The sequence below is a fragment of the Strix aluco genome, chromosome 7 (genome assembly GCF_031877795.1).
Source record: "Strix aluco isolate bStrAlu1 chromosome 7, bStrAlu1.hap1, whole genome shotgun sequence".
NCBI lineage: Eukaryota > Metazoa > Chordata > Aves > Strigiformes > Strigidae > Strix > Strix aluco.
In genome coordinates this window covers 21435836-21452863 of record NC_133937.1, presented here as the reverse complement: position 1 = coordinate 21452863, position 17028 = coordinate 21435836, and the positions used below count along the sequence as shown (strand labels likewise).

At 42.9% G+C, this 17028-nt stretch overlaps 1 protein-coding gene across 3 annotated transcripts in view; it reads left to right on the top strand.

Annotated features, from left to right (window-relative positions):
- Positions 1–2433: 2433 nt before the first annotated feature.
- The window catches only part of VSTM4 (V-set and transmembrane domain containing 4), a 42884-nt gene continuing 28289 nt past the window's right edge, over positions 2434–17028 (top strand). For 2 of the 3 annotated variants that reach the window (XM_074830849.1, XM_074830851.1), the window contains exons 1-3: positions 2434–2558; positions 8085–8483; positions 16872–16940. In XM_074830849.1, coding sequence (XP_074686950.1) covers positions 2504–2558; positions 8085–8483; positions 16872–16940 — 523 coding nt within the window. In that variant the 5' untranslated portion in view covers positions 2434–2503. Of the gene's footprint in view, positions 2559–3210; positions 3296–8084; positions 8484–16871; positions 16941–17028 lie in introns of those variants that run through there. The other variant, XM_074830850.1, reaches the window with a different exon arrangement.

The window sequence follows — 17028 nt, the reverse complement described above, 5'->3', positions numbered from 1 at the left end:
ATGAGTATATCCTAAGAGATTGGCAAGATGTAGACTTATTTAGGTATGTTAGTTTCTGGGTTGCCTAATGAATGCTGCTGGTGGTACATGTTAGTGGCAAGAGAAAGACCAATGCATAGAAGCTTATGGGTCCCATTCTTAGCTGTGCAAAGGAAAGCTCTTCCTTGGTAAAAAACCTAAAAGGGCAACATCACCTGGGTTTATTCATGCAATGTCAAGTATAAAGGACTTTTAGCCTAAACCACTTTAAAAGTACATTCTGAAATTTAAAAGAAATATCCCTTTAAGAATAAGGTGCACTTTTTATGTTCGCATGTTAATGAAGATCTTTCACTGAGGGAGAAATGAACTAAATAATTCTACATAAAAGGGAGAACCCCCCAATACACAGGGAACTGTCAAGGGTACAGAGATCACAAGCTGCAAAACAGAAAGAATATGTTTTCAGTAAACTGGCAAGCACATGAGACTGGAGAAGCCCAGATGTGCCTCTGTCTCTTCTTCTATCTATCTTCTATCACAGCCAAATACATCATATGAAACCTTCTCACCAATTGATTGATCTAGTTCTGTCCCAAAGCTTACTGGGGTTCTTGATGCAGTTAAAGGAAGTGTTAGTGCCATCGGTAACTGGGATGGTTGATAATGACAAACATCGATACTGATTCTCATAGTTCATCTTTAAGCTTTGTAGGGTCCAGGGACTCACATGAGAGCTTAGGCAGTCCTTATTGGTATCTTTACATCAATATTTTGTACACACCATTAAAAGATTAGTAGACTGAAGGAATTTATGAGAGACATGGAGTGAGGCATGACTGAGCCTAGCAGAATTATATGAGAAGGTATAAAATGTCCATCTGGCCTAGTATCTTTTCTCCAACAACAGCAAGCAGCAAATGCTTTGGAAAAGAGTACGGAAAATCAGTCATCCCTGGTTTCCCTCTCAATCAGCAGTCCAAGGACTTCCTGAGATGGAGCTTCCATCAGGACCATCAAATTAAATAATTGCTGATCCAGGTTTTTTGTGAACGTGTCTGTTTCTTTTTGAATTAGCTTATTTCTTTGATAGGATTTCCTTTTGCTATGTTAAAGGACTAGACTTGAATTTACAAATCTTAATTAGTTCCCCAGGCAGTACAACTTTTAACAACTCCCTCTGCTTCCTCAGGTCTGTGGATTGTTCTGTGCGTAATCCAGACCTGTCATTCTCTTGCGAGGAGCATTACCTGTACAACACAAAATTCTGTCCCTGAAGTAAATGAATTGCACAATGTTAAAGGCAGTGTTCAGTCTCATAAGGATCGGACAAAGCACATGCTAAATTTTCATTTTCTGTGATGCTTAAAAGCAGACAGGTATTAGCCTGCCTAAGTGATTACTAGGAGAGGGTGGAGTAGCTAAATCGGTACTAATTGTCCTATCTAGGGAAGCAGGAATGCCAAAGTGTTTGTATCATCCACACTTCACACAACACTAAAATCAGGTATAACCCATCTGCTGGTAGAAGGATTAAGCCCATGTCTCTGGAGATTTGTGGGCTTTCAAATGATAAACATTTTCCAAAGGAGCAAAGAGGGCAGGAGTAGACTGCCAGGTGCCAACTTCCCTTGTCCTTTCTGGCCTAGAAGTATAGTACTGTTTGGCAAAACAAGCACAGTAACCTTGGGGTGATGCACTTTAAGCTGCTATATCAATTAATTTTGGACTTTTTTAGAGAGTGAGTGTCAGTGGTCAGTAGTTGTGCTGTCACAGCAGAGGGGACAATCCTCTCAACACCAGAACACCAAGTGTAATGTCCTAGCAGAGGTGTCCAAACAGCCTACAACATCCATCTCCACGCCTGCTGAAGGGCCCCTCCTGCCTGCCAGACCTCCTTGTCCCCAGGCTGCCACCAACAGAGTCCACGGAAAGGGAGACAGCCGATAACAAGAACTGCCTGGAAACGGTGGTCCTGTTCCAGTTAAGGAGTGGGATGCGGGGAATGGGCATGAGGGCCTGCAAAACTTCAAACACCTCCAGGAAGCAGAGGGGATGCATAACACAGCCTTCCCTGTCCCACCACCCTGTCCCAAAACTCGTAGCTACCACACTGTCTCACCCGGTCGCAGAGGCTTTCTGTGCTCACAGTCGGGAGCTTCCCACTTCCCTGCGCACAGATCCGCGTCCTTTTGGCAGGGGGTGTGTGCACAGGGGGGTCACAGATGGAGCAGCCCTGTCTAGCCCTAGTGCCACCCCACAGGCCTGAGCGCGGTGGGGAGAAAAGAAAGAAGGCGAGAAAAAGAGGAGAGTTAAACAGGGGGCAGGACGGTGGGAAGAGCAATGAAGTAGGGAGGGAAGGAAGAAAGCGGAAAAAAAGGAGGAGAAAGGGGAGGAGATGAAAGGCAAGGGGAGAAGGGAGGACCGGGCGGGGAGGAGGCGAGAGGCCGGGGAGGAGAGGAGGGAGGCAGCTCGTTAGAGAGGGACGGGACTGGACGGGACGGGACCCGGCGCCCCGCGGGCCATGCGGCTCCTGGCCGCGGCGCTGGCCGCCCTGCTGGCCACGGCCCCGGCCCCAGGTAAGCGGCACCCCGGGCGCGCAGCGGCCGGCGCCCAGCCCCGGGAGCGCCCTGCCGGCCGCGGCGGGGCGGGGCGGGGCGGGGCGGGGCAGCCCCCTCGGCCGCCCGCGGGACCCCTTCGCGCGTCCGTCCGCCCCCCTCTCCCGCCGTCGGCACCGGGGAAGGGACCGGGGCAGCGGCCCCCAGCCGCGGAAGCGCCCGGGGCTCGGGCACCAGGAGAGGTGGGGGGCTGCTGCCCGGGGGAGGCCGCCGCCCGGGGGAGGCCGGCAACACCCCCGGGAGCGGGCGACCCAGCGCTCCCCGGCAGCCGGCCAGGTCCCCCCCCGCCGCCCCCCGCCCCGGGGTGGTCCCTCAACCCGCTCTGCCGCCGCCTTTCCGGGCTGCCGGCAGCAGCGTTTCTGTACAGCTTGGTGATCCGCAACTGTTTTTTTAAAAAGAAAACCCTTCCCATACAGAAGTTTATGGAAATGTGTCCGCCGCCACCGTCTGTGCCAGGCGGGACGATGTTGAGCTGCACCGTGTAACTGCAGGCAAAGCTGAGGCAAAGGGAGATCGGGCATTGTTTTTTCCACAGGTGCCTAGATCCCATAGACATCCAGTGGAAGCGAGACCCATAGGTCACTTGTGAAAACCCTCCTCCAGTCAAGACCTTTATGCCTCCAAAATCAAAGGTGCATTGACCAGCGTTGTGTCCTAAAGCTGCAAAATGGACACAGAGCCCGGATATGAAGTTCAAGGTGCAGTTCGGGTTAGAGGGGTGGGGGAGCCCTGCTCATTCACGGTTAATAAGAGTTGAATTTGAATCTTCACCTCAAAAGGGCAGGAGAAAGTGGAGGCAGAGGTTTGGTTCAAGTCCGTCTTTAGTCAGCGCAGAAGCTTCCTCTGAGAAGGAGCCTCTGACTTGTGAAACTTGCAGACAGATCCGTTCAACTGAAAACAGCTGGCTGCTTTTGGTGATCTTGCTAGCCAGCTCCTAATCGTTTTCCTTTAAACAAAGAGCTTTGCTTCTTCCTGGCTCATCTGCTCTTCTTACTTTTTAATTGTAGAGAAGTCAAAATAAAGCAGGCTTTGACAGCAATATTGTTTCACAGAACAAACTACAACACAGATAAAAGTCATCCCATATGCTTCTGTCATGCAAATCTGAGATCAGAAGGTAACTACCCTGATGACATGCCTCTCTAGTCCCTTAACTATCAGCAGGGGCCGAGGAAAAATGTCCTCTCAGCCCTGAGGGGTGGGTGGTCGGTATTGCCTATTAGTCTCCATGCAGGAAGGAAGAGTGGCCTATATATAACACTAAACCTGGGTTGTGAGCAGTAGTGCACAGGAGCAACTCTGCTAGTATCTCCACCAAAGTAGCTGGCGTACTTCCACAAAAACACAGCCATACTCAAACTGCTCACCAAACATAAGGACCCAGCAGTGACTGTGGGTCCTTTGCTACCATTCCAGCACAGGCAGAGGGGACAGCCCTGGCATAGACAGGTTTCTGGCTGCTAAAAGTGTGATTTGTTACTCCTGACAGTGCCGTGAAAGTGTTTTGCTATATGATATGGCAGACAACAAAGTCCAAACCTAGCTAATATTTGGAATTGAACTGTTGTAAGCAGAAGTGGATGATTTTCAAAATACGATTTTTCAAACAGAGTTTAGTTAGCAGTAACCTTCCCTGACTCCCAACAGGCTAGTGAGACATGCAGGTGGAGAGTACCAAAGAAACAAACAGCTAAAACATCAGAATGGGGGCAACTAAGTGAGCTGGTTGCCAATAGGAGAGATGTGTTTGATGATTAAGCACATTGCAAAGGAATCCTCAAGTCTTTGACTCACTCTCCGCCCCTTTTCTATAAATAGTTTCCCTTTCCAAGCAGAAGCAAGGCTAAAACTCTTGTGGTGAGCTCCACCTGAGCAGCTACATCATGCTATACTGGGAAGGCAGGAGAAGAAAAACAGTGATTCCTCACTGGAAGCAGCAATCTGAAGTCTAGAAATTCAGTGCTCTGCTGGCACGCAAGCCTGCTCTCAAGTTGTGGAGGAGTCTCCTGTCTTGGCAAGGAGCCCATTTACAAAGGTAAACCTCATGCTGGGGCTGATCCAGTGCCTGCTGAAGACAGGAGGAACATTTCCACTAGTGTCTGGGAGCCCTGAATGGGACTTTTCCTTTCCACATAAAACGTAAATGACCTCTTTCCTCTAAAATCCACCACTGTTCCTGCTCCAATGGCAGTGGGAGGCTAGAGTCAAATGGACACTGTTTTTCTGTTTTATATAAAGCATCATCTGACACTGTTCAACATGAGATGAGAACAAAGTAAAAGATCAGGAAATTTCCAAAACTTTCCCCATTGCTGCGCTTGCACAGCCGCACCAACAGGAGCCACAGAAGAAAGATAAGGAGCTGGGTTCCCACTGATCAGACAATATGAAGGATGCAAAATTTGATATTTCCTTATAAAAAGGCATGTCCGTGGCAGGAAAGTAGAAGCCTTAGGTATAAAATGCCAATGTTTATTTGAGCGTAAACAGCTAGAAAGGCATCAGAGACTCCATGTACAATGCTTCTTTATCTTCTTGCAGAGGCATCCATCATCACCATATCTGAGTTCTTCTGTATTTTCTCTTGGGTACTTTTTGGCACTATGCTCTGCCTAGTTTTGAATTAAGCAATAATTATTTTGCCTTTTATTTTGGGACTCTATTCCACAATTAATCCTAGCCAGCTTTTTCAAACAAGAGGTTCACATGTCAGGAAAATGACATAATTGTTTTTCTTTACAGTTTTCACGACATGTTCATAATTTTGGTAGAAGAAGTTTGTGTTTTTCATTTATCCAAACCACATTTTTATAAAGTATTTATTAAACATTTATAGCCTAAGCAATTATGAGAACCTCAAAAAGTGTTGAAATTCTTAAACTCATTCCTTGTATACTGAGCAGCACAACCTTCAAAATTTAATCTTATTTTGATGGCAGAGGCAGCCATCTTATCCTCACATCTGCCTGTAAAGCACAGGTCAGGTAACTCCAGCAAGTAAAAACTGAAATTTCATGCCTGGAAAGCTTTTGGTGGTATTCAGCCTTTGTTTTAAACTTCAACATCCTGTTCTACTTGTGTGCTTTCTACAATCCAAAGTAATCTCTTGGTTTAGCACTTACATGAATTGTACACACAAACATCATGCACAGATAATTATATCAATAACCTAGGCCATGCTTAACTGCAGTTTCTTAAAGAAATTTTAAACCCCCCCTTTCTTTATACAATTTATTTTCTCCTGCATAAAGAAAAAATATCTACTTGGAAAAAACCCATCATTTAGTAGAGCCTTCTATTGAAATGACACAAAATAATTATTATACTATTAATTTTCAGAGGGTTCTTTTCAAACAGCTGCAGTGTAACTTCTTTAATTTAGTGGATTTACTTTAAGAAAGGTGATACAACTTACCACTCCATTTCATGGCTTCACTGCAGCCATAAAACCAGTGTCTCTGCTTCCAATACTCCTTCAGAAATAGAATGGAAATACTTTACTTGCTTATTTTGAAGATAAATATATGTTTGTGTTTCAGGAGCTGATGTCAGACAAGAGTCTCTGCCAAAATGCTCATCCCCTTTGTTAAAATGTTCCTAGCTGATGTGCTAGAAAAGTGTCCAGAAATGAAAAAATCATTCTCCCAGAGTTGCAATTCTCATTAGTGTTTGAGTACAGTATATTCACATAACAGGAAGCTTAATATTCACATTTTAGAGGACATTTCATGCTTTGCAGAGTGTATTGCAGGGAGGGCTTGCTCACTGTTGAAATATGGCACTCTCTCTAGTGGATGCTATCAGGCTGGTAGATTACATATTGCAAGTCATTTAGGGAACACAGTGCCACAATATACCATTGGTCAAAAACAGATCAGTCTCTGATATGACTAATAAGAACACTCTTAATGTACATTAGAAAGGAAATAAAATGAGTGTTGATTCCTATGCCTCGGAAAATCACTCCAGCATAAATCATCTAGGTCAGGAAAGAAGAATCTTCCTCTAATGAACAGCTATGGACTTCTTTCAACCTTCACCTGAACTGGCTGTTGTTAGAAGTAAAGCAGAGAGACAAACTGGTCTAAGCTAGGTTCATGATGAAGAACAGAAAAAGCAGTGTCAGAAATTAATAGAACAATGGAATAATAATTTGTCCCAATATAATCACGTCATATTTTGTCATGCAAATCACGTCACATTAATCTGAATTTGTAGTCAGAAGGACTAATCTGACATATTTAACCCAGGCTTGAGATGACCATTTGATTATGACAAGGAGAATATTACTTAGGACAGAGGACATGGGGAACTGTAAAGTGAGGAGCTGGTTATGGGCATATAGGGAGGTTAGTAGCCTTTCAGTGATCATCTAAGGAACAGGATCATGTAAGGTTTGCACAAATGATGTCTAAAAGAAGTAGACAGAAGCATGCACATTGAAATTATGTGACCTCATCAAGTTAGCATAAGGTTGGGATAGCACGTAGGAAAAATTGAGGACCAAGCAACAAAAGTGAAGCAGAACTTGGTAAAGCAAAGTCATGTACTTGGGGATTAGTAAGAATTTCTTTGATACACTAGGAACTGAACCATAAATGGCAAAGAAGGGAAAATGCCCAAGTATATTATTTAATTATAAATTGACATATAGATGTGAAAATATCATGAAAAGGACAACATAAATTCTGGGATATACCAGGCAAGGTATATCCCAGTCAAATCTGCGAAGTACTGTGACTGTTTCAAAGGACATTGTAGAGCTGCTTTCCAGAAACTGTCTATAATTCTAGTCACCCACATTAAAAAAAAATTATAATAATTACAATCAAAACCAACATTTAAACTGAAACAAATGCAGAGAAGGGCTACTAAGGTGACTAGGGAAGTGAAGACACTACTTTACTAGAGGAGACTAACAGAGCTTGGCTTCTTTAGCTTAACAAAGCAAAGGCTGAGACACCTGACAATTGCTTTCTATGTGGAGTCAGGAAGCAAGTGCTAGAGAAGAAAACACTATTTAAACCTAAAGTTGGCACAGGGACAAATGGGCATAAACTGGCTATTGAAACAATCTAGCCTGGAAATCCTAGGAAAGATGCAAGTTGTCAGAAAAGCTGGTTGTGGAACAGCTTTCCAAAAGACATTCTTGGCTCTTGCTCCAAACTAGTTTTAGGTTAATGTTTGTTCAGACTGATGAAAGATTATGTGATGTTGGGCCTATGACAGCAACAAGGTGTCTACTTCAGTCCTATCTTATTAATTAGTGACAGCAAGAATCCTAGAGCAGAGTCACTGAAGGAGGGCCTCATACTATTTTTAGCATTCATAGAGAGACACAAGATGTCACGTTCTAAAAGCTCAATAAATTGCTGCATCCTGAAAGAGTGCCATCAGTTTACCTGCTGTGGATTTGCACGCTGGGACAGATTATGGTGCTGTTGTGCCAGTATGGAGGATTCTCACCGTCTTTTTTTTCCTTTGCAGATGTTTGTGAGGCTTTAAATGTGACAGTCTTTCCAGGACCAACAGTGCGATACTCCGAGGGAGATAATGCTACCCTTTACTGCCACATTTCTCAAAAGAGAAAGACAGACAATTTGCTGGCTGTGCGGTGGGTCTTCGCTGCATCACCTACCCAGGAGTATCTGATGATCAAAATGACAAAGTTTGGGTCTGTCCAATATTATGGAAATTATACTCATCATTTCCACAAGCAAAGACTTCATCTTCTTAAAGAGAAACATGGAACTATGTACAAATTTCTTATTCTAAGCCTCCAGCAAACAGATCAAGGACATTATATATGCAAAGTCCAGGAAATTGGCAAACACAGGAACAAGTGGACAGCATGGTCAAATGGCACAGCAGCTACTGAAATAAGAGGTGAGAGACTACTGATTTCAATTCTATCACTTTTCTTGTCCCATGATCCTTTTTCTTCTTCTTTTGCAAGTTCATCCAGAAGACATTTGAAGTTAGGCTATTTTTAAGTGTTATCTGTGGATATGAGAAGAAAACCTAATACTCAACTTCTTTACTTAGACATTATTCAGCCCCTAATAAAATGTAAAGAAGTGAGAAGATTGGTAGATTTGTAGAAGATAGTCTATTTCCTTTGCCTTTTACCAGAATATCAGTAATTAAAAGTCCTTTACATTCAGCTACAGGTCTGTGGTGGGTTGATCTTGGCTGGACGCCGGGTGTCCACCAAGCTGCTCTATCACTTCCCTCCTCAGCAGGACAGGGAGGGGAGAAAATAAGATGGAAAAAAACCTCGTGGATCAAGATAAAGGCAGTTTAATAAAGCAAAAGCAAAGGCTGCATGCGGAAGCAAAAGGAAAGATTTATTCTTTACTTCCCATGAGCAGACAATGTCCAGCCACTTCCCATGAAGTAGGGCTTCAGCATGCATAGTGATTGCTCCGGAAGACAAACGTCGTAATAACGAATGGCCACCCCCCTCCTTTTTCTTAGCTTTCATTGCTGAGCAGATGTCCTATGGTGTGGAATATCCCTTTGGTCAGTTTGGGTCAGCTGTCCTGGCTATGTCCCCTCACAAGATCTTGCCCCCCGCCAAGATCTTGCCCCCCCCAGCCTACTGGTGAGGGGGAATGTTGGAGAGACAGCCTTGATGCTGTGCCAGCACTGCTCAGCAGCAGCCAAAACACCGGTGTGTTACCAACACCTTTGTAGCTATCAATACAAAAGCACAGCGCTATGAGGGCTGCTGTGGGGAAAATGAACTTCATCTCAGCCAGACCCAATACAAGGTGTCTACACCTTTGCTAGTGGGCATAAAAAAATGCCATTATTATTTAAATACAAAGAGACAGAAACAGAGAGAAATTGACTTATTTTCTGAAGAATATGCAGTGGGTCAGCCAGAAATAGAAGCATTATATTTTAGATCTACGTTTTACCTCTTTCTTGGTGTTTTCACTGCTTTTAGTTCTAGTCTAGCAGCAGCTGATAAGAGGAATTTCTAGTATCACTTCTGTACTTTGCTTTATACCACTTGTAGTCAGAAAGCAGAGCTAGAAAAGCAGTGACCAGTCTGCTGGTATTGAACTTCAGATAAAGAAATGACGAGCAATGAGTGAGGGGTTTGAACTAAACTGAAAACAAGCCTTCCCTTTGGGATGGATCAGCTCAAATCTAACACCACTACACCCATACTTTCAGAGATGGGTGAAACTGGATTTAGAGAACAGACTCCTTTGAAGAGGTGGTTGAGCTCAGCAGTTGTGCCATTAATACTAGCTGGCAAACTAGCCCTCTCCTTGCAGCTTTATAAACAGAAAAATTGATTTCCCACAGGGCCAACTCTAAAGATAAGCCAAAAATCAAGGGTGACTGCTTGGTCCATGGGTCTGGAAATTCAAGAAGCTCATCCTGGAATCACAGAAAAACTTGTGGGAGCAAACTGTACTTCACAAAGTTTCAGCCATTCCTGCTCATGCTAAATTTATCACTGTGTTTAGACCCCAAAGGTTATTCCTGTAGCTGGGAAACCCTAATCCCACTTACCTACTTTTTGGCAAAAATGACCCTAGCTCTTCTCTGAAACCGATTCTGGTCTGAGGGAACTACACTGACTACAGGCCTTTTCAAGATGTATTTGAACATGTTTATGTAGCCTTAATCCAAAGCACATTCCCTCAATGCCAGCTTCACTGGTATCATTCAGGCTTCTGTATTACTTTTGGCTTATAAACACAGCAGGGAGAGAAATGTGACAGTAAAAAATAATATTTTTGAGTGTATGATCCCTTGTGGATAGCTTTCAGGTATCACAGGCTTTCACTTTGATCTATCAGAAGTTTGAGAACAAAGATGTGAAAAATACAACAAGAGATAAAGAGCAGCTTCACGTTGACCAGCAATGTTTAAGTCTCTCTAGAGAAATCATGACATTAACATAATGTAATTAGCAAATTATTACTAGCAATGATGAAAGAGAGTAATGATCCAAAGCTGAAGTTTTATTTGGATTAGTAGCAAAGACCATGGATCACTTTTAAACAACAGCAAGAAAATACTATTCTAAGCTATTTGATGTTATTTGGCATGCAAAACTTGTCTGGAAAGTCTCTAAGACATTCATATGGGGTTTCCTCTGCTTCCTGGTTGCAGACAGTCAGAAATATAAATAATGACAGAGCAGGACCCAAGTTCAAATGGGAACCCCAACCCCTTACCTGTCTCCACCAGGGAAATGCCCGCCCCTCCAACACCCAGATTCCGGCTTTGTACATCAGCCACTCTTTTGCACAGAAGAACACAGAACCAGGACTTAAAGGAAAACTTCTCCAAAGTTCATTAGACTCCTAAATACAAATCACTAGAGCAATCAGTACCATGGGTCAGAAATGTAATCCTGCAGCCAGAAGTCATCTGTAATCCATAACCTGGTATCCTAAAGAAACCAAAGCTTTCATGATCACACTATCAACTAGTCTGCCCCCTTTGAATCCATGGGATGATTTTAATGAGATAGTGGTCTTAAAAATACTGAGGTTGTACAAGTAATGTGAAATTGACTGGAAGGAGGGAGAGAAGATCTGTATGAACTTCCTCACTGAAGGAAAGCTGTAAGAACAAAAAAGGTAATTATTGTTCCTGAGCTGCCGTGTGCCCAGTGACTTTCCACATTGCAGTCAGTAACTGGGGCTCCTGGACATACCACAGGAGAAGGAGTCCAGTACTAAGGTGGTTGTGGAGAGGGGAGCCGTTTGGGTATGGAACACAGAATTCATTAGCTTCACAGCTCAAAGAACAGTTTGTTGTTTGATTTTTGTTGCTGTTTTCACTCTTTTGTTTTTAAACAGGGAGGAGTAAAAACACTAGAGCCCAACAACTCCTGAACTCAGCCATCTTAATCTCTGGAGGGCATTAAGTTGTACAGGCACTGACCCCATGTTGAGTGGCTGGAGCCAAGACACAGTGGTTAGTCTTGTAACCACACAGAGATATGAAATGAAACTTTATTGCGCGCATGATTTAGCCCTACAGACTTCAGGCATTAGCTTGCTTCATGCTCAGCAGCCATTATTCCCTGCTGTTCCTGCACAGAGAAGTGGCTCCCTGCATTCTCTCCCTATCTCTTCCTCCTTTGCCTCTCTAGATTTGGCTGAAAGGAGAGATTCAGCCACTGTCAAGAGGGCTGAAGACTGATCATCCCAACTGCCTCAGCCTCCCACCTTTGGGAAGGGGCAAAGCTGGCAACTGGTGTGGGGAAGTCAAGGTTGTCGTCTCAACCCACAAAGAACAAGTGGTTCAAACACTGTGCCAGGGAGAAGAGGAGATGCTGAGAGTAATTACCAGGTGTTGTTACTTCCAACAGCACCTCAAATGGATGGTCAGGGCTGAAGCTTGAAGGCCTACAAGCAGGGCTAGGAGGCCACCATACAATCCCAGAGTCTTCTAGAGGATAGACTACACTTTTTTTCCAGTGCTTCGGAGGAGAATTTCTGAGGATAACTTGAGGGAAGGGAGCTAGAGGGGGCCAGATCTGGTGTCAAGAGACTGAGAGAAGAAGGAGGAGAGTGCTGTTTCAGCTGTGGGTTTACACTATACTGACCCTTCCCCTCAGATCCTCTGCACCAGACCTGGTAGATGTCTCGAAGAGTAGTACATTGAAAGATAGAATGGATAACAAGTAATGTGTTTCTTGTGAGATGGATGGATATGCAAAATAGATGGATAGATGTGCTCAAGGAATGCCGAACAACTAGACTTGTGGGAAGAAAAAAAGAGAAAAAAAAAGAGAAAATCATATGGAGAATAATTTTTAGGATTTTCCTGTGATAATGTAATTTTATAGGGCAGGTCAGCAGTTTAAAGAGTATTTTTTCAGTCACTGAATTTCTTAAATGCCTGTAGTGAAACATATGGATTTGTCAGAAGTGCTTGGAAAGGGAATGACAAGTTCCAGGTAAATGGCAGCAAAACAAAAAGCAATATAAAATATTGTCAGACCACCTGTCATACCCCTCCTCACAAAAAGCCACTCAATAGGCTTTCATAGCTGCTCAGGCTATTGGTATCTATAACACAGAAACGTCTCATTGCTCTACCTAGCTAAAGTGTGGGGTTCAGATCAATTTAGTTGTTGCAAAGAAGAAAGACTGTAACTTTTCAGTCCAGCCCTTAAATTCCATTTTTTCCCCTGATTTTTAGTAGCATTTGTGAATACATAATCAGGGTGAGGATCTGAAAGTCACAACTTCATTTTTCTCACACTGTCTGGTCAGCTGATTCCTTCTCTCTGCTTCAGAGGTAACCCAAAGCAGAGCAGGAAGGGAGGCAAGGGAGGAAGGCAGGCCCACCTGCAGAGTAAACACACCAAAATACATACGCCCTGCGGAGATCTGAGGCAGACACCACCACCACCCTTCCCCCCGCCCCAAGAGTATTCTAATTCTACATCCAGATTAAAGAGACTAAAAGACATCTGAAAAATTACATATCTTTAAATGCCATGGCAACTGTTTTATCGCTAAAAGCCTCTTTATGGGAAACAAAGGACCTCCTTAGCTGGCATTTGGTTAATGCACTGTGAGAGTACAGGACTTGCTACACATGGGAGGGAAAGCAACTCTTTTTGGCGTGGTGATAAAGTCTCCAGTTTCCCCAATGGTAACACTTGGGCTTTTCAAGGAAATTTCTTCCAAACACATTTTGTATTTTATATTATGATTGGTTACACTTTTTATTGCAAAGGGATTTACTTATATTACAGTTAGATCCAGGATGCAACAAAAGGAGCAATACAAATTACCTGAAGCATTTGGATACTTAAATTGTACTGCTTGTGCTTTATCAAATAAGGTAACGGTGTTCAAACATATCACAGTTGCTGTCTTGTCTAACATTTTGTTCCAGTTAATGTGTCTGCAGTTATGCCCAAATTCAAAATAGTATATGCTGAAGCACCAGGCAAATTTCTTACAACCTTGCACATCAAGTGGATGCAGAAATAGTATTTAGGTCCCTTTTATTGTTCACGCAGGAAGAGGAGCTCTCTATGTAAGACACAGATTTCTGGAGGGAATGGAAAAGGATCATTCTGCTTCTTCAAAATCTGACTTGCTCTTGAAGCAGAAAAATCCTGGGGTAGGTCAGTACATAGACATTATCAGCCACCAAGCATAGCACTATGCAAGCAAAAGACTTTACTAGATTACGGCTGGGTACGTAGTATCTACTGCTATTAACTTATATTCAGATTTTGTTATTTGCTAGCAAGTTTACAGGTATGAATTTGTGTAGACCATTAAGAAGTTGCAAATGCATTTTCTTGCAACATATGAATTTATACAGATACACATATTGGAGTTGTGGAAAAACAATTTATTTACGCACTGCAGTTCCTTAATGTGTAATGATGGCAGTTAAAAGTTTAGCTACATATTTGGCTTCTCCTTTAGGGACAGAAAAGGAGCCTCATCTGATGGGGATGGAGTCCTCACAGTCTTCTGTTCATGGACTCGTGTCAACTACAGCAACTCTGCAGTGTTTTCAGAAGGCCCAGCTGAAATTTGAACTGTTGCAGTTTGCCCCTTTAGGTGTAGTGAATATAAGACATCAAATAGGATTTATAAAAAGGCTACTGTTGAATCTTGGTAGTAAAACCAAGAGAAATCCATGTCCTGGTGTTGCCAAGAAGTGTCTCCTACTCCAGCCATTCAACATCTTCCCTCTAAGCTAAGGTGAACCTTTTCCCCTTCCCCCATCTTCTTATCAAAGGCATCTGTTCTTTTCCTGGGCTTGTGTGGTCAATGTTAGCCTAAAAACAAGTTAGTGATCTTAATTTTAGTACAGAATACACCAAAACCAGTTTATTTGAGGAACAAAAGACATCAGGAGGATGGTTCTCCCACTGCCTTCCTATCAGAAAACTCAAAACAGTGAGTGGCCTTCTCAGAACAATATGCAGCACCTCCAAACCATCATTTACAGTTGGGTAATCCCTCAAGCCCCCTATGCAAGGTACTGCATATCTCTTAGGGAGAGCAATACCTGTTCCAAATGGTTTACAATTCAAGAGAAGGGACTACATGTAGGAGGACAAACAGAAAATTAGGCAGTCCAAGTATAATCTTATAGGCATGGACAACACAGACAAGTGGAGATGATCACAGCAACATGTCTTGTTGGGAAGTTTATGTGTCAGAGTTTCCCACAGAACAGTCTTGAGTTCTGTTAAATATTAGTTGCATGTGGCGTTTGACAGTAAGAATGTTGCAAGATACAGGAATGCAAGATTACTTATTTTTTCTCCCAAAATGAACAAAAGCCCTTTTTTTTCAGGGAAGGTATTCTGAAATACTTGCCAAAACTCTACATATGTGATGATTTTGTGTAACAAATGAGTAGATTTGTTTAAATATTCTTCACAACTAAACAGATTAGTCCTGAAAGCACTTCCATATCCATTGAATTAGCCCTACACCTCACATCCCTACAGGGCATTCCTTAATGAATTCTCTGTCCAGTAAGATACTTGTCCTTTAATGATTTGGCACATGAACCTCTCTTAGAGGTCCAGACCTCCCTGGCAATCTGGAGGACATCCAGACTCCTATTCCAATGCAATGATTGCTAGCAGAAGAAAAATCATGGATTAACATAAGTGACGTCATCTAATCTGATGTCATCAAAAATGCCACCGTGCATAAACAATGTGGCTGAGGAGAGCAGAGAGGGTTTTTGAAAAGTGATCCAGCAGTCAGAGAATTTGGATTCTAGTGATAGGTTGCACAGCTGTTACGATATGGACATTCATCCATTTGCCCACAGCTCTCTAGTCTATTCCTCCTTCTGAAACAGGAGAATTCTGTACAAACTCTGCAGCTATTTTCCCTCTTAATTGAGTTAGAACATAGTCATTCAGTCACCCTTTTTTCTAGGCTATAAAGGTGAGCTGGTACAACTTGTGACCATGCAGTCTTTCTTCTCAGGATAAAACTTCCACCCATAGGCAGGGGAATTACGCTGGCTGAGAACAGCTCTTCTGCACTCAACAGTCAGTGGCCATTGATACAGTAGTGACAGAGCAGTTTACATTAGTTAAGATGTTCAGCCTAGTCTGTTCCTACATCTAAGCCAAGTCCACTGAGAGTAATGCTTTCTAGCTCAGGTATGCAGTTTCTGAAGCATTTGGACATGCTTCAGCAAATCCATGCATCTATGGGTGGTTTTTTTGCAGGTGGGCAGGTATCACATCCATGTATCTTTAAAAGGCAGGGCATAGTAGCCAACTTCTGAGTGAAGTAAGAAGAAGAAGAACATATGACCAGTGCTCTCACTTTGGGTATTTCAATGTATTATTTGGGTGCTGTTGTAGGAATTGCAGGGAAGGTCAAACTGCCAAGGGACATACATAAGAGCTTTGGAAGGAAGGCAAGTTGGACAAAATCAGAGGCCTACAGAGTCAGGTCTGAAGCTGGGGAAGTTCTATCATGTTGGCAGAGATTACTTCAGTGACAAGCATTTCTAGAATGACTTCCCTGTTTTTTAAAAAAGTGGTGTGTAATGTGGCTGACTCCAAGTCAATTCTCAGGAAGCCTTCAGAGCTGTGTCCTTCATTAATGCTACTGCTCTTCCAATTATTTTTTTTTCCTTAACCTCTAAGACTTAGAAATAGATTACAGTGTTTAAAATCCTTCTTAGTATAGAACCACAAGGGAAGATAAATTCCCATCCTCTTGAGCAAAAGTTACTCATCTTGTCTCTCAGAAGCAGGCTGTTTTGGGACAGAAACACCAACTGCAACCCTAGAGGTACGAGTTCTGGGTGACTGAGAATGCAGAGTCAGAATAAAACCACCTACATACAGCATTAATGGCAGATTTTTCCCTGGGATACTCACCCCAAAGCCATTACAGACCTTACAAGCACATGGCCACTCTATTCTAAGGCCTAGGCTCTTCTAAAGTGTGTTTCTATTCTCTTGCTATTCTTCATTGCTTCTAACTTTGTACTGAAGAGCCACACATTGCATATTCCCAGAATAAGATGACAACAGGGAGGCAGTCTCAAGCCACATGGCACTTGTGGGGGCTGCCAAGCCAGATGAAATTTGCTGAAGACATTTTTATAATGGTGTCTTATAACTGAAGTGTTTCATTGAAAAGCAGTTATCCTGTGAGATAAAGCAAGATCTTGGTGTACTGAAGTCTAAGGCAGAACTACATTTACTTCAAGAGGTCGCAACTTTTTATGCCACGCATTTTCAGTACTTGTCATGTCTTCTTTGCTTTTTTTCAGTGATTTCATCAAGATCTTGTGATGTTCCCACTTTCAAGGAAAACCATGAAGCTTGGAAGTTTTTTGAAGGTAAAGATGCATCTAACTGCTACTGGTCCTATATAAGATATTAGTTAAGTCTAATGCTACAGGACAACTAAATCCCTGATTGCCCCAA